The sequence below is a fragment of the Peromyscus leucopus genome, chromosome 1, assembly GCF_004664715.2.
Source record: "Peromyscus leucopus breed LL Stock chromosome 1, UCI_PerLeu_2.1, whole genome shotgun sequence".
Classification (NCBI taxonomy): domain Eukaryota; kingdom Metazoa; phylum Chordata; class Mammalia; order Rodentia; family Cricetidae; genus Peromyscus; species Peromyscus leucopus.
The window spans coordinates 78,319,765-78,339,747 of record NC_051063.1 but is presented as its reverse complement, the minus strand read 5'-3'; the positions used below and the strand labels follow the sequence as shown (position 1 = coordinate 78,339,747).

At 54.4% G+C, this 19,983-nt stretch overlaps 2 protein-coding genes across 5 annotated transcripts in view; one reads left to right on the top strand and one right to left on the bottom strand.

Moving 5' to 3' along the window:
* Nucleotides 1-2,309, top strand: part of Rabep2 (rabaptin, RAB GTPase binding effector protein 2) — a 24,430-nt gene extending 22,121 nt beyond the window's left edge. For 3 of the 4 annotated variants that reach the window (XM_037210720.1, XM_037210722.1, XM_037210726.1), the window contains exons 9-13: nucleotides 533-710; nucleotides 812-823; nucleotides 917-972; nucleotides 1,230-1,346; nucleotides 1,711-2,309. In XM_037210720.1, the coding sequence (XP_037066615.1) occupies nucleotides 533-710; nucleotides 812-823; nucleotides 917-972; nucleotides 1,230-1,346; nucleotides 1,711-1,812 (465 nt within the window). In that variant the 3' untranslated portion in view covers nucleotides 1,813-2,309. Of the gene's footprint in view, nucleotides 1-532; nucleotides 711-811; nucleotides 824-916; nucleotides 973-1,061; nucleotides 1,347-1,710 lie in introns of those variants that run through there. The other variant, XM_037210728.1, reaches the window with a different exon arrangement.
* On the bottom strand, nucleotides 2,263-19,983 carry Atp2a1 (ATPase sarcoplasmic/endoplasmic reticulum Ca2+ transporting 1). The gene is given in 25 exon segments (XM_028861327.2): nucleotides 2,263-2,536; nucleotides 3,254-3,371; nucleotides 3,532-3,649; nucleotides 3,790-3,923; nucleotides 4,004-4,089; nucleotides 4,254-4,456; nucleotides 4,560-4,780; nucleotides 4,951-5,286; nucleotides 6,466-6,515; nucleotides 6,518-6,637; nucleotides 6,640-6,682; nucleotides 6,785-6,813; nucleotides 6,816-6,909; nucleotides 8,648-8,779; nucleotides 8,977-9,079; nucleotides 9,333-9,421; nucleotides 12,865-13,031; nucleotides 13,207-13,504; nucleotides 13,637-13,722; nucleotides 14,408-14,488; nucleotides 16,117-16,255; nucleotides 17,323-17,427; nucleotides 18,906-18,988; nucleotides 19,351-19,368; nucleotides 19,662-19,983. Coding segments are annotated over 25 exon segments (2,997 nt in total). The 5' UTR covers nucleotides 19,780-19,983; the 3' UTR covers nucleotides 2,263-2,510.

Genomic DNA, 19,983 nt, shown 5'->3' with positions numbered 1-19,983 from the left:
TGTGTATCCCTGGCTGCCCTGAAACTCACTCTGTAGCCCAGGCTGGCCTTGAACTCACAGAGATCCTCCTGCCTCTGCCTCCCAAGTGCTGGAATTAAAGACGTGCGCCACCACCGCTCCAGCACTGTCCCCAGTTTTATATAGTGCTGGGGATCGAACCTGGGGCTTCTGCCTGCTAGGCAAGCACCCTGTCAGCTGAGCATCCCCAGGCCTCCCTGCTCTCCTTTATTGTGGTTTTCATTATGTACATAATGGAGCCTTAACTTGAGTTGTTTGGAAACTTATAGGTATTCTGGAACTTTCCACACTGTTCTTGAAAGTCCTCCATACCATGTGGCAGTCATGGCCTCCCATTTCTTCATCCCACTATGAATCTGCAGCTGGCTTACCACTCTGACTGTGGCATTTGGCGTCTTTCCTGTTTTAACGCCCCCCCTCCCTGCCTTCCCTCTCTGCACACTCTGCATCTGGCCAGTGGTTCCTGCCCTCCTCTTCGGCCCTGTGCCCAGCAGACCCCTTGTGTCTCTCGCAGGAGCTCCATCTGCTGGTGCGGCACACCCAGCAACAGGCGCGGGCCAGGCAACAGGCGCAGGAGCATGAGGCTGAGCGCCTGCGCATTGAAATCGTGAAGCTGCGCGAGGCGCTGGAGGAGGAAACAGCGGCCAGGGCCAGCCTGGAGGGACAGCTGAGGGTGCAACGAGAAGAGACAGGTGCGGGGAGAGCAAGCCACCGCAGGGTCCCCTGGGTCAGGCCCGGGCAGAGGAGGTGGAGATCCAGCCTTGACCTCTCTCTCTCTCTCTCACTCCCACAGATGTGCTCGAGGGTGAGTAGGGTCGGCACCTTGTGGAGGGCCACGCCAGGAGGCCTGGGACCGCGTGGGCCTCACCCCCACTCTCCTTGCTCCTTGCCTTCCCAGCCTCCCTGTGTAGCCTGAGGATGGAGACAGAGCGGGTCCAGCAAGAGCAGTGCAAGGTGAGTGGCATGGGTGGCATGGGCGGCATGGCGCGGCTAACACATCTGTGTGGTTGTGTCCCCCCTCACACCCTTCCTGTCTCCCTCAGACCAGGTAGCAGGAAGCCCTGCATCAGCCACCTGGCTTGGGCCAAAGGAAGCCAGAGTCTGGTGGTATTGAAGGGACACCAATGCGGGTCACCCCGTGGCTCTGGCCACCCACCCTCTCGCCTAGCCAAAGATGAGTCAGGCCCCAGCCCCACATCTTGTCCCTGCAGGCCCAACTCACAGACCTCCTCTCGGAACAGAGGGCCAAGACACTGCGGCTGCAGGCCGAGCTGGAGACCAGTGAGCAGGTGCAGAGGGACTTCGTCCGGCTGTCCCAGGCCCTGCAGGTATGACCTGGCCTTCCTGCCTAGTTGGTATGGCTCTGAGTGACTTGTCCTGGGTCTCACAGAGGCAGCCCCCAATTAGGAGAGGTCCTTTTTCTAGGCCTGGCATGGTCTTTCCTCCTGAGCTGTTGCCCAGAAACACGGACGTTCTCTTGCACACCTCAGCTGCATGCCAGCTTCATGCTGTCAGCCCCATCAATGGCCAGCAACACCCAGACTTCCTCGGGCCAACCTCCTGGGACCCATTCCTTCCCTAGACCCCAACTGAACACAGACTGCCTCTGCAGAGCTGACCCAAGAGGCAGGCTGGTCAGGCAGGGGCTGTTTCCTCAGCAGGGCTTTCCCTATCTCCCACCCAACCACACAGGTACGCCTGGAGCGGATTCGCCAAGCAGAGACTCTGGAGCAGGTGCGTAGCATCCTGGATGAGGCACCCCTCAGGGACATCAAGGACATCAAGGACTCCTGAAGGGCCAGGCGAGACGCTTTCCTCCTGGGGAAGCCACCCCTTTCTCTGCCAGAACTGTGAGACGGACTGCAGGTCTCGGAATGGAGCCCACCCACGCCAAGCCTGGATGGCAGTGTCACCAGGGCCCCTGCTCCCACCCAGGGTGGCTGGGCCTGTTCTCAGGGATGATGCCTGGAGGAGGGTCCCAGCCTCCTTCCAGAACCAAAGTACAGGTGAGCCCTGTGGCTCCCAGGCTGCCAATGCTGCCTCATGGACCCTGGCCTCCTGCCCTGCCACCGCTGGCCAGCAGCCAGTCCCCCTCTGAGGCACGTCCAGCCTGTGGCGAGAAGCTGTTGGCATCGGTGGTTTCCTCCTAGGCCCCGGGACACGCAGCTGCTTTCTGGACTGTATGACACTAAGGTATTTGTCCACAGGCACCGGAAATAGGCCTCAAGATATATGGAGGCGAGGTCAGACTTTTCTGTCATTTATTTTCAATAAATAAGCAGCTCAGCTCAGTCAGTCGCCTTGTTCCTGCCAGCCCCGTGAGGTCGGGAAGGGGATTTACAAGGTTCAGAGGGAGGGCAGGTTGCTGAAGGGGGACAGAGGGGCCGGGAACTTTGTTTATAAACAGAACTGGGGGAGAAGAAGGGTCTGTGTCTCAGCTCTGGCTGAAGATGCGGGCTATTAGGGCGGGGAAGACAGGGCGAGAGGGCTGGTTACTTCCTTCTTTCATCTTCTGGATCTGGAAGAAGAAAGGAACGGGGTAGAGCAGGTGGGCCCAGGAGGGAGAGCTGCATCTCCTTGTGCATCTCCATCACACTCACCTGGAGGGGCCTATGGCCCCCTTCCCTACTCACCTGTGCTGTGCCAGACCCCAGCCCGCCCGCCCCCCGACACCCCAGCCCCAGCAGCAGAGGCAGCCAGCGCGATGCAGCGCAGCGCAGCCCAGCCCAGCAGACTGGAAGGCCAGGACGCAGCCTCACAGCTGCCAGTGCCCACAGGAAGGGCACGGCCCTCATGTGGAAGCGGGCAACAGCAGCAGCGGCTCCAGGGAGAGCGCAAGTGCCCGCAGAGGTGCGCGTGGGCCGGTGGGCGAGCGGCGGGGTACAGCAGCGGGGACAAGGTGTGTAGGGAAATACCTGTGACACGTTCAAGGACATGGAGGAGGGGGACGGTTATCCTATGGCCAGAGAGGACAGAGAGAGGCCGTTATCAAGGGGGAAGGAGGCCCGCAGGCCCACAGGGCGGAGCAGGCCGTGGGGGGGAAACCCCACCAGTCATGGCTGGAGCGGGGACAGGGCTTGGGCTGCCCTCCCTGGGGACACTGGTCCTGCCAGGGCCAAAAGGAACTTACCCGCCTGCAAAGGAAGAGGGGAGTGAGGTGTGGCGCGGATTCGCGGCGCAGAGGGCAGGGGCTGTGCTCAGGACTGAGTACTAGGGAAGAGGGATCGTCCCTTACCCTCCAGATAGTTCCGAGCAATGAACTTGAGAAGCTCGTCTAGGCCAATGACCGGAAGTGAGATCTTGAGGACCATGAGCCACTGGGTAAAGTCCAGGGCCCGGAGCTTGAAGATCATCTGGGGTGGAGACAGCAGCCATCAGGAAAGACCAAGTGTTTTCTCAGGAAGAAAAGAAGGGACCAGGGTGCTGCGAACCACCCTCCTCTGTGAGCACGCTATGGCCACAGGCGTGGACTGACTCCCTGGAGTCGGGGAGAAGGGACAGCAGAAGGCTCACCGGCAGGGGGTCAACATAGAGGATGAGGAAGTGGAGGGACATGGACAGGCAGATGGAACCCAGCAGCCAGATGTTCACCCAGGGCGGCATCCGTAGTAGAGACTGGTTCTCAGACAGGCTGTGGCAAAGGCCAGGCAGATGGAGGGATAGGGATACACAGAAAGATGTGGTGAGGCAGAGTGGCGGGAGGAGAGGTGGAGGGCAAGAGAAGAGGCTCAAGAAGGCACACCAGGGCCCACCCAAGTGGAAAGGACCTACCTATTGAGAGCATTGCACATCTCAATGGTCACCAACACAGACAAGGCCATAGTCATGGGCTCAGGGGCCTCAAAGACCTCACAGTCCAGGCCATCGAATTCAGGGTTGTCCTCAGTGCACTGCATAAAGTGAGTCTATAAAGGAAGAGACGGAAGTCTGAGATCCACAAAAGCCTTCAAGATGCCTCCCCGTGCCCACCGCCCCATTCTCCTACCAGCTGGTGGTAGCTGACATGAGGCCCGTCTTCAGCATACAAGAACCACCAGGCAGCTGCTCCCACAGTGGCTGCACCCACGTAGCCTGTAGAGGGGAGAAAAGGAGTTATCAGGAGGGCCGCACACAGCTGGAGACAGCTGGTTGAGGAAGAGGTGCCTTGGAGCAGCTTGACTTGGGAGAAGTTAGCATTGGGGACAAAGGTCAGTCCCAGGGGCTTGGAAGCGTTGTTGAGTCCCCTTCCTGCTCACCCCCAATTGCCATGTAGCGGAAAAAGAGCCAGCCGCTGATGAGAGGCTCCTTGGGACTCCTGGGGGGACGGTCCATGATGTCCAGGTCAGGTGGGTTGAATCCCAGAGCTGTAGCAGGGAGCCCATCGGTCACCAAGTTCACCCATAGCAGCTGCACAGGGATCAGGGCCTCGGGCAGCCCCAAGGCGGCTGTCAGGAAGATACTGCCAAAGGAAGGAGGTCATACACTGGTCCTGTCCCAAGTCCCAGGATCACCCCTTTCAGCCCTGTTGTTTTTTTTTCTGGATGCCCGCCCTGGCTGCTCACCAGACCACCTCGCCCACGTTGGAGGAAATGAGGTAGCGGATGAACTGCTTCATGTTGTTGTAGATGGCTCGGCCCTCCTCCACAGCAGCCACAATAGTGGAGAAGTTATCATCAGCTAGTACCATCTCAGAGGCTGTCTTAGCCACAGCAGTACCAGATCCCATGGCAATGCCAATCTCGGCCTTCTTCAGGGCAGGGGCATCATTGACACCATCCCCTGTCTGAAGGCAGAAGGAGAAAGTGAGAAACTCAAAGTTCCAGACACCTTATGCCCTCCCTCAGACTCCAGGCCGAAACTGAATCCCTGTCCTCTGTGCATGTCACTGGGGCCTCTGAGCATGCATGGGGACACTCAGCGCCTTGACCCAGGCAGCCCTCTGGAGCGGCTCACCATGGCTGTGATCTCATCGTAGGACTGCAGGTACTCCACAATCTTGGACTTGTGTGAGGGCTCCACACGGGCGAAGCAGCAGGCGCGTCTGCAGGCCTCCCGCTGCTCAGCCAGGGGCAGATCGTCAAACTCACGGCCAGTGTAGGCACGATCTGTCACCTCCTCATTCTCCGAAAAGATGCCAATGCGTCGGCAGATAGCAATGGCTGTACCCTTGTTGTCCCCCGTGATCATGATCACCCGGATCCCAGCGTCACGGCACAGCTGGATAGAGCCTGTGACCTCCTTGCGGGGTGGATCCAACATGCCCACAACACCAACAAACGTCAGGTCCATCTGGAAAAGACGTGGGTGGTGACCGGTTAAGGGGTGATCTGGTACAAACAGGAGGAAGTTCAGAGGAAGATGGGCGGTAAAGCTGGGGAAGCTGGAACATGCTGCCGTGGGGCCTGGTGTTAGACATCTGCACGGGAAGCACAGGCAGGAAACATTTCTCACTCCTTATGACGCCTGTATGCTCTGCAGTGCCGAGGCCTGCTGCAAAAAGGAGAGCTGAAGCTGGGTGTGCTGGGTACACCTGGGATTCCAGCCTCAGGAGGTCAAGAGAAGATCATAAGTGCGAGTTCAGGGCCAGCCCTGGCTACATAACAAGACCATCACAACAACAACAACAACAAGAAAAAATAAGTAGAAATAAGAAGAAAAGAAAAGCTACATGTTAGCATGGTAGTGTCTCCTTAGACCTGTCACTAGCCCATCCCTCTGAGCACACCCTGTCACCTAGCAGGCCATAATCAGCCCCCATAAATGCAGGCAGTGAGCTTTTGGGGCTGCTCAGAGCCCACAGCAAGCGGGAAGCCTGTATCAGGAAGTACATTAGTTGCCTCAAAACAAGCTCAGACACTGCCCTGGGTGACCACGATTCCCTTCTGGAATGCAACATCACCAGTCCCCAGAGCACAGAGCACAGTTAATGTAGATGGTGGCTGCAGGTGCAGCTCGGCCATCGCACGCCTGCCTGTCCCCAGGCTCCAGCCCCAGTACCACACGCAAAGCCGCACAATCATCTTCCCTTGGCGTTTGTTTTTGTGGGGTTTTTTGGAAACAGGGTCTTTTTCTTTTTTCTTGGTTTTTCGAGACAGAGTTTCTCTGTGTAGCTTTGCGCCTTTCCTGGAACTCACTCTGTAGCCAGGCTGGCCTCAAACTCACAGAGATCCGCCTGGCTCTGCCTCCTGAGTGCTGGCATTAAAGGTGTGCGCCACCACCGCCCAGCTGAAACAGGGTCTTGCCTGTGTAGTTGAGGCTGGCCTACCTCAGTCTCCTGAGGGCTCGGTTAGATCCAGCTGGGTTAGATGATTCATAAACCTGCCACCCCTCATTGCCCTGTGATTTGAGGATTCATAGAGCACAGTCATTGACTCGACGTAGTAGGAAATGACAAGTGGTGGCCGGAAGATGGAGCCATCGGGAAAACTGCCTCAACACAATTCCCAAAACGGTCCTTCGCTGGCTCACCTCATACTCCATGAACTTGGCCGAGTCATCCAGAACCATCTCCTCTCGTCTGGGGGGGTGTCCCGGGTGGCCAGGGCCAGGCATCGTAGGGTGTCCCGACCAGTGCCCCACTCCTTGATCACCGACATGATCTTTTCCTTCACGGGGCCTGTCAACGGCACACGGGTTGTGCGACACGCACGTAATTACAGCGGTCGATGACTCCCTCGGGGGCACCCTAGAAAACCAGAACGGCATTCAGAGACTCTTGCCTGCCTTCCAGGGTACCGAGGGCAGGCACTGGAAAGGGCCCCAATGTTAGAGAGAGAAGGCTTCTGACCTTGACAAACATCTTGTTTCCTACAGCAGCCGGGATGACTTAGCTGGGGAACAGTAGACAGACATAGACTTTCTGTCTCGGGAGAATTCCAGGGTGAATTCCTTCTTCATGAGCTGGCGGATCACCTGGGAGGTAAAGACCAGATCCCTTTAAAGCAGTCCGAAAGGATCCGGATGTCAGAGTAGACCCCGTGCTGAGGCTGAGTCTAAGGCAAAGCCCGTTACCCATAAGACAAATGCAGAAACCCAGGGCTGGTGCATACCATTTCCACTGTGGGCTGTTTGATTTTCAGTTTTGTAGTGCTGAGGATAGACCTCATGGCTCACACATTCTAGGCAAGTGTTCTACCACCGAGCCACACCCCAAGTTCAAGTGTCCAGTTTAAAGCACTAGAGAAACAGAGTGGCCATGCATGCTGCTACCCAACAGAACATTCAGTAACCAAAGGCATGTAGCCTGCAGAGTCCAGTGTGGTGTCAGTGGGGAACACAGCCAGTATGACCAAGACTCTTTGAGACAGGGTCTCTCACTATAGTCCGGGTTGGTGTTGAACTTATAGTAATTCTCCTGCCTCTGCTTCCCTAGCACACAATGAAAAATGAGTGAGAGCCATGGCCAAGCATGATGAGTTATGCCTATAATCCCAGCACTTGCAGACTAAAGCTGGAGTACTGGTGTGAGTTAAAGACCAATCTGGGCTGTGCAGCAAGGCTTTATCTCAAAACAAAACAAAATGAAAATAATAATAATAATAATAACTACATCACAGATGGGGCTAAGGCCTCACTTGGTGGTAAAGCACCAACCTAGCATGTGAGAGGCGTGGGGCTCAATCCCAGCACCATATACAAATAAACAAACCATCCATAGACCCAAACAAAAATAACAAGAGCTAGGGAGGTGGCGGTGGAGGCATTTGCCCAGAGGCGTGAAGTCTCAAACTCCGCTTGTTTGTTACATTAAATAAAGCAGAGCAGAGAGGGCTCGGTGGGTAAAATCACTGGCCACACAAGCCTGATGGCCACACAAGCCTGATGGCCACACGAGCCTGATGATGGCCACACAAGCCTGATGATGGCCACACAAGCCTGATGATGGCCACACAAGCCTGATGGCCACACAAGCCTGAGTTTGATTCCAGAACCCATGGTGAAAGACAAGAACCAACTCCCCACCACACACAAAGAATTAATAATAAAAAAGCAGCAGTGTGTATCTTGCACATACAAGAAAGGAAAAACTTACAGAAGTAATATTTTCTTTAAAAAAAGGAAAGAAATGTGCCTAGTACATATAAGTTCTGCCTTCCATTTCCTAGTACCAATGAAGAAGTATAGGAAAAGACAGAGGAAAGCCAGCCACAGTGGTGCACACTGTTAATGCCAACACTTGGGAGACTGAGGCAGGAGGATGTCAAGAAAGAGAGCTGTAAGTAACATGATACTCAGAAACCAACAGGCGTTCACAGCTGGAGTCCAGTGAGTGGCAGCACTGGTATGTGCCCTGGAGAAGATCTTACCTTGTGGGATCGATGGCTGCACAACCCAGACCCCACACCAAAGACCTGAGAGCTGATGGAAACCAAGGGGCTGTGGCTGAACTCAGGGCCAACCTAGCAGGTGGCACCATGGTTTTCGTCCAGCTCTGTCCAACTCTGGGTCACAACAAGAGGAAGTGACCTTCCAGGGTATTGAGCCATATCACTATAGGAAAAGGCGTTTCACCAGAGCTCAGCCTGGCTTGGAAAAGCTGTGGATGAAGCCACAGCCTACCTAGCTGGGGTCCCAGCATAGACACAAGGCTTTGTCTGTCTGGGTCTGCCCGGATCTTGGGTCTAGGCCTGTGGAGGGCGCCCTGACTCACCGAGTTGCAGGCGTTAGCCCTCTCCACTTTAGAGAGGCTCCTCACTTCAGTGTTGAACACATTCATCTTCTCCACCAAGGTGGTGAGGGCTGTCTCCGTGGCCTCGCCCACCTTCTCATAGACACCTTTGGTCTGAAATGGACAGAGGAGGGAGAGGAAGTGTGTGCTCAGATCTCCTGTCCATCTTCATCTGGATGGGACAAGAAGAAGCCAAGCACTCCCCTTGCATTTATGTTTGCTCCCTAGGACCCCTTCCTCCTGGAACGCCCGGGAGGCACAGACTCTGAGCTGTGGGAACGGAAGGGGGAGCTGTGGGGGTGGAAGGTTACCTCATTAAAGTCCAAGGAGGAGTCATTGCAGAGGGCACAGATGGTGGCCAGCTCCACCAGCCCATCATACTGCCCTGCTCGGATTGGCTTATCATTCTTCAAGCTGGCAGCAAGGTGGGAAGGAAGGCAGGAGAGAAATGGAGGAGAACAGAGCGTGAGATGCAGAGAGCACAGAGAAGCAGATGGGCCTCGGGAAGGAGAGGAGATGGTAATGAACTTGGAGGTGGAGGGTCGGGTGGGAGAGAAGATGGTTGGGAAAAAAGGGAGTGGAAAGGGAAGGGGAAAGTAGGAAGATATCCCAAGTAAAGGAGGTGGGGGTCTGCACACGGCCCTGAGGAGACTCCTGGATGACTTACACCTCTCCCTCGGGAGCATAGGTGGAGCCTGTGATGGAGAACTCGTTCAGCGAGCAGACATCCCCGTCCACCTTGTCAATGATGAACATCTGCAGGGGAGAAGGGCCACACAGATATTCCCCATCCCTGAGCGCAGGCATCCTGAAGTTCAGACAAAGCAAATTTCCCAGCATTTCCCCCCAATTCTCTCCTCCTTGACCTGCCCTGCTCCCTGCCACTCCCGGGTTGTGCAAGAATTCCCCGTGTTCCTCGTCAGAGGCCCGAGGGCTATGCCAGGCCTTCTCCAGGTCAGTTCATGGACGTGTACAACAGGGTGTGATGGAGACTGCGGCCGAGCATGCCCGTGAGCAGCGGCTCCATCTGCAGCTCCAGTGCTGGTGCTGGAGCTTCCCGCAGGAAGCGCTGAAACTGTGAGTCCTTTTCCTACGGCACTGTCCCTAACTCACTTTTACAGGGGAGCAAGAACCACGTCCTGCAAGCCTGTGTTCTGGCTGTGAAGCCCAGGTGTTAGAGAGAGGTGGAGGATGTGATGCTCAGGATAGCAACTCACTCTGCCCACGCTGTCCACTTCACCTCTTTGTTTTGTTTTTGGCTTTTTCAAGACAGGGTTTCTCTGTGTAGCCCTGGCTGTCCTGGAACTCACTCTGTAGACCAGGCTGGCCTCGAACTCACAGAGACCCACCTGCCTCTGCCTCCAGAGTGCTGGGAAGTAAAGGCGTGTGCCACTGCCACCACCCGGCATGTTCACTTCATCTTGATCCCACTACAAACTCTTTGTCCTTCAGAGAACCACTTTTAAAATTTTATTTATTTACTTATTTTTGTTCATTTAATTTGGGGGGGGCACGGTTTCAAGACAAAGTATCTCAGTGTAGCTCTGGCTGTCCCCACTCTATAGCCCAGGCTGACCTCAAACTCAGAACTCAGAGATCCACCTGCTTCTACCTCCCAAGTGCTGGAATTAAAGGCGTGTGCCACCACTGCCCAGCGTTCATTTACTTTTTGAAACAAGATGTCACTCTATGGCCCAGGCTCTCCTGGAACTCACAAGGCTGGCCTTAAACTCCTGGCAATCCTCCTGTGTCAGGCCTGATTGTTTACACCAGGCTTTCATCCATTTACTTATTCATTCATTCATTCATTCATTCATTCCTATGTGCTGGGGCTAGAAGACAGGCCTGTGCATGCTAGGCTAGCACTCTGCACTGAACTATGTTCTCAGCCCTACAGAAAGGCTATTTTTATGTCAAAGGCACAATATTCCACAGAACTCTGTTTAGGGCAGGTGGGGCATCAGCGGCTAACACCTAAAAGAGCCCATGAAGCTAAGCGTGGTAGCATCAGCCTGCAATCCAGGCTGTTGAGAGTTGGAGGCAGGAGAATCAGGAGTTCAATGCCAGCCTCAGCCTGGGTTACATGAGATCCTACCCCGGGAAGAGAGAGAAAGAGAGAGGCTGATATTCTTAGATGACAAAGAAAAAAAATTCAAATCTCTTATTTTTTCCTGACATGAAGCACTTTCTTCCAGCTATGAATGCAGTGGATGGGTCACAACAGAATTAGCACCACCTATGGCTTTGGGTTGAGTGGGGTGGCACAGACCCATAGGCCCAGCTACTGGGGGCCAAAAGTGGGAGGATCATTTGAGGCCGACAGTTCAAGACAAGCCTGGGGAAACCCTGACAAAAAAACAAAAAACCTCTAAACCGAGGTGTGGCTTTGTAGGACAGGACCACGGATGCCTGTCTGTCAGCCTGCTTTCCAGAGCACCTCACACTCGGCAGCTCCTGGACACTGTACCCACTGCTGGAGCTTATTCTGAATAAAGAAGCAGATGTTGCTAAACTACACATTTGCTTTAAAATTTTTTTGAGAGCTGTATTTCAATCAGTAGCTTTTTTTTTGTAACCTTAGCTATTTTTGTTTTTTAAAAAGAATACTGGGTAGGTGTGGTGGTGCACGCCTTTAGTCCTAGCACTCAGGAGGTAGAGGCAGGAAGCTCTGTGAGTTCGAGGCCAGCTGGGACCACATAGCAAGTTCCAGGCCAGTCAAGGCCATGTAAAGAGACTGTCTTGAAAAGGGAAAAGGGCAGGCTGGCTGTTTAGGGGCCAGTGAAATGGCTCAGAGGGTAAAGGCACTTGCCACCAAGCCTGATGATCTGAGTTCAATCCCCGAAACATACACGGTGAAAGAAGAGAAAGAGTAACATACACTCCTTCTGAAATGAATAAATACTTTTACATTTTTTAAAGAAATACTGCTCAGGACCCGTGCCAGGCTTGCTGGCCTTGTCATGCCGTGGTCACTCTAGGGGCATGGGCTCGCACACACAGACACTACTGTCGTCACTCTAGGGGCATGGGCTCACACACACACAGACACTACTGCCACTCTAGGGCATGGGCTTGCACACACAGACACTACTGTCACTCTAGGGGCATGGGCTCGCACACACAGACACTACTGAGCTGAGCCACAAGTATTTGGGTTTGGAACTCAATTCTGCTACATTTATTTGTTTGTTTGTTTATTCATTTTGATACAAAATGTCACTGTTGCTAGGCTGGCTTTGAACTCGTCAGTGGAAGTGATCCTTGTACCCCACCCTCCCAAGTAGTTGAGACTCTAGATCCAGGAGGCAGGGCCTAGCCAGCCTTTAAGGACATAGCTAAGGCAGGCCTCACATTCGCAATGCCCCTGCCTTTACCTCTTAAGTACAAGGATAACAGGCAGGGACCACTGTGCCTGGCTGTGCTATTTATAAATTTTGTATCTCCCTAAGCCTCAGTTTACTTTCTAGAAAAGTGGGGTCAAAGAGAATGTCCCTGAATGGGCTAGTGTAGAGGATCAGAGAGACACACAGGGCAGGGTAAGGCTTGGGGTTGTTGTTGTTGTTGTTGTTGTTGTTGTTAACCTGACACAACTAGAGTTACTTAGGAAGAGAGAAACTCGACTGAGGATCTGCCTCCATCAGATTATCCTGACATTTTCTTGATCATGACTGATGTGGAAAGGTCCAACCCACCACAGGCAGGTGGTCCTGGGGTGTATAGGAAAGCAGACTGAGCAAGTCACAGGGAGCAAGCCAGTGAGCAGCACTCCTCTGTTCCTCCATGGGGTTTGTTTTAAGCTCCTAGCTTGAGCTTCTGCCTTGGCTTCCCTCAATGATGGACTGTAAGCTATAAGATGAAATAAAGCATCATGGTGTTGATCACAGCAACAGAAAGCAAGCCGGTAAGCAGCTTCCTCCATGGTTCCGGCCTCTGCTCCTGCTTGAGTTCCGGCCCTGACTTCCCTCAGTGATGGACTGTGATTGGGACACATAAGTCAAATAAACCCTCTCCTTCCTCCCCAGGTTGGTTTTAGTCAGAGTTTTATAAAAGAAACAGAAAGCAAACTAATACAGCCCTTTCCTTGATCTAAGGGTGGCACTTAATCTACCCTTGAGTATCCCCAGGCCACACTGAGAAGCCACTAGTACAGAAGCCCATCTTCAGAGGGCTCACGTCACCCCGCCAATGCTTCTCCTGACCTTGCAAACCGACATCTGGTTGGTGGTGAGGGTCCCTGTTTTGTCAGAACAGATGACAGAGGTGCAGCCCAGGGTCTCCACAGAGGGCAAGCTCCTCACGATGGCGTTCTTCTTTGCCATCCGGCGGGTCCCCAAGGCCAAGCAGGTGGTGATGACAGCAGGTAGCCCTAAGGGGATAGAGATGGTGTGAGCAAAGAATCCAGGAGGAGGGAGACCTAGTGTGGTTGCTACATAACAGCCACCAAGCTATCAGGACCTTCTCCATGGGGTCTGTCATGGTTACTTTATCTGGAACTATTTTTGCCAAGGAGAGAGCAGATGACCAAGGGATGGTTGTCTCACCTTCTGGGATGGCTGCCACAGCCAAGGCCACAGCAATCTTGAAGTAGTAAATGGCCCCCCGGAACCAGGAGCCCCCATGGACAGGGTCGTTGAAATGTCCGATGTTGATAAGCCAGACAGCCACACAGATGAGGGAGATGACCTTGGACAGCTGCTCCCCAAACTCATCAAGCTTCTGCTGCAGTGGGGTCTTGTCTTGCTCAGTGGCAGCCATTTGGTCTCGGATCTTGCCAATCTCAGTGCTCACACCAGTGGTGGCCACGATGCCCACGGCCTTGCCGGCTGCAATGTTGGTACCCTGGGAAGGTGAGGAAAGAGTCGGGTCAGGCAAGAGGTAGGCCTCATGGCACAGGCCAGGGGCCTCATCTCTTCTTCCACTGCCATGCTCCCCTCCACACCAGCTCCTCTGCCTGGTCATGTGACTGCTTACTGAGAAGAGCATGTTCTTCTTGTCCTGGTTGACGGCTCGGGGGTCAGGGACAGGGTCTGTGTGCTTGATGACAGATACAGACTCTCCTGTGGAGAAAGGACCAAAGAGGTTTCAGGCGCCAGCATGTCCCTGTCCCTAACATTCTGACACTTTGCAACCAGCAAGTCAACAATCCGGCAGTCTTGCCTCTGGAGGAAGGTGACTGGGGCAAGTAGGAAAAGTCCATTGCCTTAGAGTTAAAAGACGCTGACCAAGCCTAGTGTGTGACTTTGATCACTTAACTTCCATTTGCTCCTCATGTCCTGGTGAAAATCAAATAAGTCAGTGGACGTGAAGCATCTGTCAGCTGCATAGCACACTCCTGGGGGACTACCAGTGTGGCCTCCTGACCAAGGACAGAGGCTCAGGTCCTCCTGCTGTGGGCCCAGTTTACACTGTTTCCCAGAGTTTAAAGTGTGTCCAAAGTCCCCACCCTATCCTAGAACCCCTCATTTGAGGACTTTTCGGGATGTTGGAGGGAACAGGACAGTTTGTGACAGAGGTGAGTTCTTATGTCCACATAGAAGGTGCAGGGCAAAGACTATATGGAAAATGGTCACAAATATCCTCGCCCATGCCCCTTGTGACAGAATGAAGGCTGAACCACACGGAGGATGCTACCTCAGAACTAAAGAGGTCCTACTGTGGGATGCCCTCCTTCATCCACCTAAACCTTTTTCTCTGTCTACCTAGCTCCTCCCTCACTACGCCCTCCTACCTGAGCCAGCCTACCTGTCAAGATGGACTGGTCAACCCGGAGAGTGGTGGATTTGATGGAGAGGATGCGGATGTCTGCCGGGACTTTGTCCCCCACTGTAGAGAAAGGAGTAAGTTCAGCTGGGAATGGAGCTTTCTTTCTTTCCAATCTCTGCCTCACACCCTTCAAGCCCTACAGCATCCAGCCATTCACAGGCCTTCAGCACAGGAGTCCCCATTCCATCCCCACCCCAGAGATACTGTCCTGTTGTCCCCCACTGAATGCTTCTCTTCCCACTGGCTGCAAGCCTGAGAAGGGGAGCTCACAGATCCCTGGAGTGTGGTGTGTGCTCATTAAATGTATTCTCAATAACTGAAGGGAAAGCTGGGGACCCGCCAGCCAAAACCGGGAAAGGGAAACAAGAGAAAGGGAAAGAAGGAAATGTAACGACTTAACGCAGAGAAAAGAGGGTGCCTCAGAGGATGGGAGAACAAGGTGGGTGCTGAGAAAATCCAGGCCAAGCGAGAGAGAAAGGGGAGCATGGACGCACAGAAGGAAGTGTGAGGGAGCGTTCCTGACTGTGGCTCAGGTCTTCACAGAGGGGAAGTGGGAAGCCAGACTGTGGAAGCACCTTGGAGGGGGGCTGAGGAAGACCCTCTGCCAGACCAGAGACCCTGGGGGGACACACACCCCTCCTCAGGCCTCCGCCCAAAGCCACCTTAGTCCCACGGGTGGAACTGGGATGAAGCTCACTTGCTTCCCTTTCTCTTGGTTTCTAAGGTCCCTCGTCCAGTGCCAGAGGAAGCCGGAGGAGAGAGGGAGGTCAGCAATGGAGTCGGGCAGACACCCTTGTCACCGAAGCCCAAGTGGTATTTATAGACATTCATGGCACCGACCCCAAACTGTCACCAAAGCAGGACTGCCCTGTGATGGAGCTGGGGGCTTCAGCCCACCGACTCCCCCCCCCCCATGCTTCTCCTGGTGGTGACATGGTAGAGAAGGGGACATGGTTTGAGGGAAGGAAGCTTAGAAATGCACATTCCCCAAACTAGGTCCCTAACGTGGTGGAAAGGCCTGCTCGGGGCAAATATAAAAAGCGCTGAAGGGTCAGAATCCCAGTAATCTTAGCTACCCAGCCCCACCCCTCCCGGAGCCGGCATTAAGTGTCCCCGAGGGGGCAGGGCCCTCCTTGAGCGCCCGCCCTCCTCCTAGGTCCCGTGCCCCTAGAGGACTAGGAGTTACCCTTACATGGTGGTGGGGGGTGGGGGTGGGGGTAGTCATGCGCCCCCCTCCCACCCCACCCCACCCCCACTCCCTTCTACTCTCATTCCTTCCCCTTTGAGAGGCCTCAAGGGCACAGAGGGGTCAAGACTGAAAGCTGACCAAGCTTGTGGTGGGTGGAAGGGACAGGGGAGCCAGCATCGGGAAGGGGTGGAGATGAGGCCATTGGCAGGGCCTGGCTTCCACCTGTTGCTTGCAAGTGTTAGCTGACAGGGGGGGACAGGGGGTCTGTCTACCGCCTGAGGGACAGGACTAGCTGTTCCTATTGAGACTCTAGTGGGGAGGGGTGCTGTGGCCTGAATGTCCTGGAGTGACCCCTGAGGAGTCTGGGAAGGAGAAGCAAAGACGCCACCATCCTCACAGATACAGAAAGAGGGCTGGCAGCCCCCCCCCCCACCGCCCCAGCCCTCTTCTTGGCCTCAGACCCAAGGTTTCCCTCCTAGACCATCCATCCAGCGCTTACCAGCCACCTCCACAATATCCCCAGGGACGATGTCCCTGGCCTTGATCCTTTGCACTGACTTTCGGTCAGCCCGATAGACCTTCCCCATCTCGGGTTCATATTCTTTCAGAGCCTCGATGGCGTTCTCTGCATTCCGTTCCTGAGGAAGAGAGCAGACGAGAGAGAGTGGAGTCCCCGAAAGGGAGGAAGCCCTGGACCTGCAGGAGGCTGGTCTGAGGACATGGGGGAAGGGTGAGGGACATGCGGATGGAGGAACAGGGAGCAATCGGGACCCCAGCAGAAAGAAGGACATTGCGGAAAAGGCTGGCACATGCAGGTCCAGCTGGCACACAGAACCCCACACCACAGCGGGGTGCATCTGTTGTACGAAATATCCCCAGTGGCTGGAAACTCAAAGGAAGGGTTTGGATCAAGAGGAAAGGGATTTAAAAAGTAAAAACAAAACAAACAAACAAAAAACAGAAAGCAAGGGGCAACGGAAGGAAACTGGTGATGTCGGGAAGAAGGAAATCAAACTAGTACTTATTGAGTGCCTGCTATGTGCCATGAACTTTCAGGTTCTTTTCAACCGTAGCAGGCCTGAGGAACACAGCTATTGGTCTTGTTTTCCTTTTCTTTTTCTATTTCTTTCTTTCTTTTATTTTTAAAAAAAACAAAACAAAACAAAAAACCAGGAGCTCACTATGTAGCCCTGTCTGGCCTGGAATCCTCTGTGTAGCCAGGCTAGCTTCAAACTCAGAGACCCACCAGCCTCTACCCCTGCAACTGTGGGACTGAAAGTGTGTGTCACCACATCTGACGTCCACCCTTTCCTTCCTCCTCGTAGTGGGATTGTAAGTGTGCTCATCCTTGCATAGCTTTTTTTTAAGACAGAATTTCACATTGTAGCCCAGGCTAGCCTAGAACTCGAGAGTCTCCTGACTCCGCCTCTGGAGTGCTGTAGGCGTGTGCCTGCACACCTAGCTTACTAGCCCTATTTTCAGGTGAGGAGACAGGCTTAGGGAATGGAGACTTTCCTCAGGGTCACACAGGAAGCATGTGAGCTTTTCCAGCGTTTTCTAACACTCCCTACCAGTCCCACCTGAATGAGAAGACCAGAGGAGCGGGCAAAGCTGGAGGAAATGATGGAGGAGGAGGAACCTGGGAGGAGGCCTGGGCCCTTGCCCAGTGTTGAGACCCAAGCGGAGAGAAGGGGTCAACACTAACCTGCCAGACCCCGACAATGGCGTTGGCAATGAGGATCAAGAGAATGACAAAAGGCTCCACAAAGGCGGTGACAGTTTCTTCGCCTTCCTCAAACCAGGCCAGCACCTGAGGGGGAAGGGAGAGTTAACAGGTGCTGACAAAGCCCCCACATGACTGAAGAAAGGAACTGGAAGGCTTTGGAAGACCGCTGCAGAGGTCAGACAATGTGTAGGACTGTGAGACTCTCACACTGCAGAGCTCCAAGCACACACACACACACACACACACACACACACTCACACACACACACACTCACACACACACACACTCACACACACACACACACTCACACACACACACACACTCACACACACACACACACACACACCACACTCACACACACACACACACACACACACTCACACACACACACACACACACACACACGTGGAGATTAACGGGGAATGCCCTCAGGTGTCCCTGACCCCAAACTGCTGGCTTGTAAGCAAACCTTGCCAGGACATCCAGGGTCAACTCCCCCTACAGCCACCTCCATCCCACAGGGACCCAAGCCCAATAGGAAAATCCCTATGGTCCTCGAAGGGCCCAGCCCACCCCCAGCCCTCCCTTCCCGCCAAGGCATGGAAGCTCCAATTTCATGAGGGAACAGGAGGGGAGTAGGGTTACAGGGCCTCCAGCACCCACCCCACCCCACCCCAGCTGTTGCCACGGCCAGGCAGCAGCCACAGGCAAATGTCAAGGAGCAAATTTGAGGAGAGAGGAGGGAGGCTGCCAGCTTAGACCCAGGGTGCATGGGGCCTCCATAGATGTTTGACGTGTGTTGCCTCCCAGGCCTTATTTTCCAGCTAAGATGCTAAAGAAATACTAAAATACAAGACGGACTGCCGGGACAGTGGGTGACAGGAGCCAGCAGCAGGGGTTGTGAACACTGGAGATGTAACAAGGAGAGGGAATAGCTAAGGCTCGGAGGGGGCTGGAGACACCGAGAGGTAAGGATGAAGCAGGCTGGGTCAGAGAAGTAGGCACCAAGTGCCAGCCCCTAATGGAAGTAGGATGTGGTAGAGGCTGGGGACGGTGGAGGGGTGGGGTGTGGAGGGTTGGAGGGGCTGGACGGCACGCGGGCAGTTACTGCTGTACCAGCAGCACCTTCCCCACATCTCCGAACAAGTCTTTCTTTCGGCCGATCAGCATCACAAGTCGGAGAGGGCAGGGCAGGATTGGTGAAGCAAAGTGGGGACCAACCAGGACAGGAAGGGAGCGGTGGTGGCCCCCACAGTGGACACTGCAGCCCACATCGAAGCTGGGAGCCCTGTGCTTCGGGGGTAACCTGAGCCCTTGAAACCCTTGAAGCTGGGAGGGTGGCTTAGCTTCAGTGTTTTGGCTGAGAACACTCTCAGGGCTTAAAATAAAACCTCTCTGCCGGGGAGGAAGCAAATCAGCACCCCACCCCCAGCTCCGGCGTGGAAAAGAGGGTGTTTAGGGCTTGGATGAGGGCATCTAGGATGGCAGGTAGGTAGGTAGCCACAAGCACATCACACGCCCCACACCGTGCTTCAGACAGTCCCCCTGCCCTCGGCACTTACGAAGGAAATGCAGGCGGCCAGCAGAAGGATGCGTACCAGCAGGTCTTCAAACTGCTCTACCACCAACTCCCACAGGGACTTGCCTGGGGAAGAGGCGAGAAGAGGAGTCCCAGGGGTTAAGATCCAAAAGATGAAGGGCTGTGGCTCTGGAGAGTTAGCGTCCAGAGTCTAGAGCTCCCTGGACCTCTAGGTTGATGGGCACCCCAGCTTGACATGAGCGAAAGAGATAAAGCACCCCAAAAGACTCTTCAAATCTGTGGCACTTGTTCAAGGGCGGGAAGTCTCAAGGAAAAAGCACCTGGAGATGTCTGACGCTAAGCTTTGGGGAAGGGTATCTGCCCTTTGGGTAAGGGCTGTGGGTCTTGGGAAGGAGAAGGCGGGGAGCCGGGAATGGGGCACATGAGAGGGGTGTCATTCAGGAGGGATCAAGGCTCAGGTAACTTACCTTCCTCAGCAGGGAGCTCTACCCAGGGAAAAAGAAGAAAAGGACACATTTAGTAGGGGTCCAGCCTCATGTCCCCCGCACCCCGAACTCTGTGGCTAAGAGAATCAGGCTATCAAAAGGGCATCTGAAGTTCAAGGTCACCCCATAAAACCTCCCCAAACTCCAGATCTTAAAACTGTTTTCTTTAGTGTCCTCCTCCTGCTACAAGAAGCAGGCAACTGTCCTGCTCATCCCTACAGCCCCCAGAGGAAGCATTCCCACTAGTGGGTGGGAGGGCAGCCATGGCAGCCTCTCCTCGGAGGGATACTCACCATTGGGGCCGTATTTTTCCAGATGCCGCTTTACTTGGTCTGGGGTAAGGCCTGTGGTCTCGCTCACCCCAAAATAGGACAAACATTCCTCTGTGGACTTGGAGTGTGCGGCCTCCATTGTGCTCCCTTCTTGGGGGCCAGGGGGCAATGTATTCCTTCTTAGGGGCCTCTCACTGGAGGGGGGACTTCTTCAGCCTGTCCACCTGTCTGTTGATCCGGGCTCCTTCCTTTTTCTTGCCTGCCCCCCCCTCCCAGATTCTTCTTCCTTCCACAAAGTTCTGACCCCGGTCTCACTTACAGCAGCCGGCCACCCCCCCCAGCC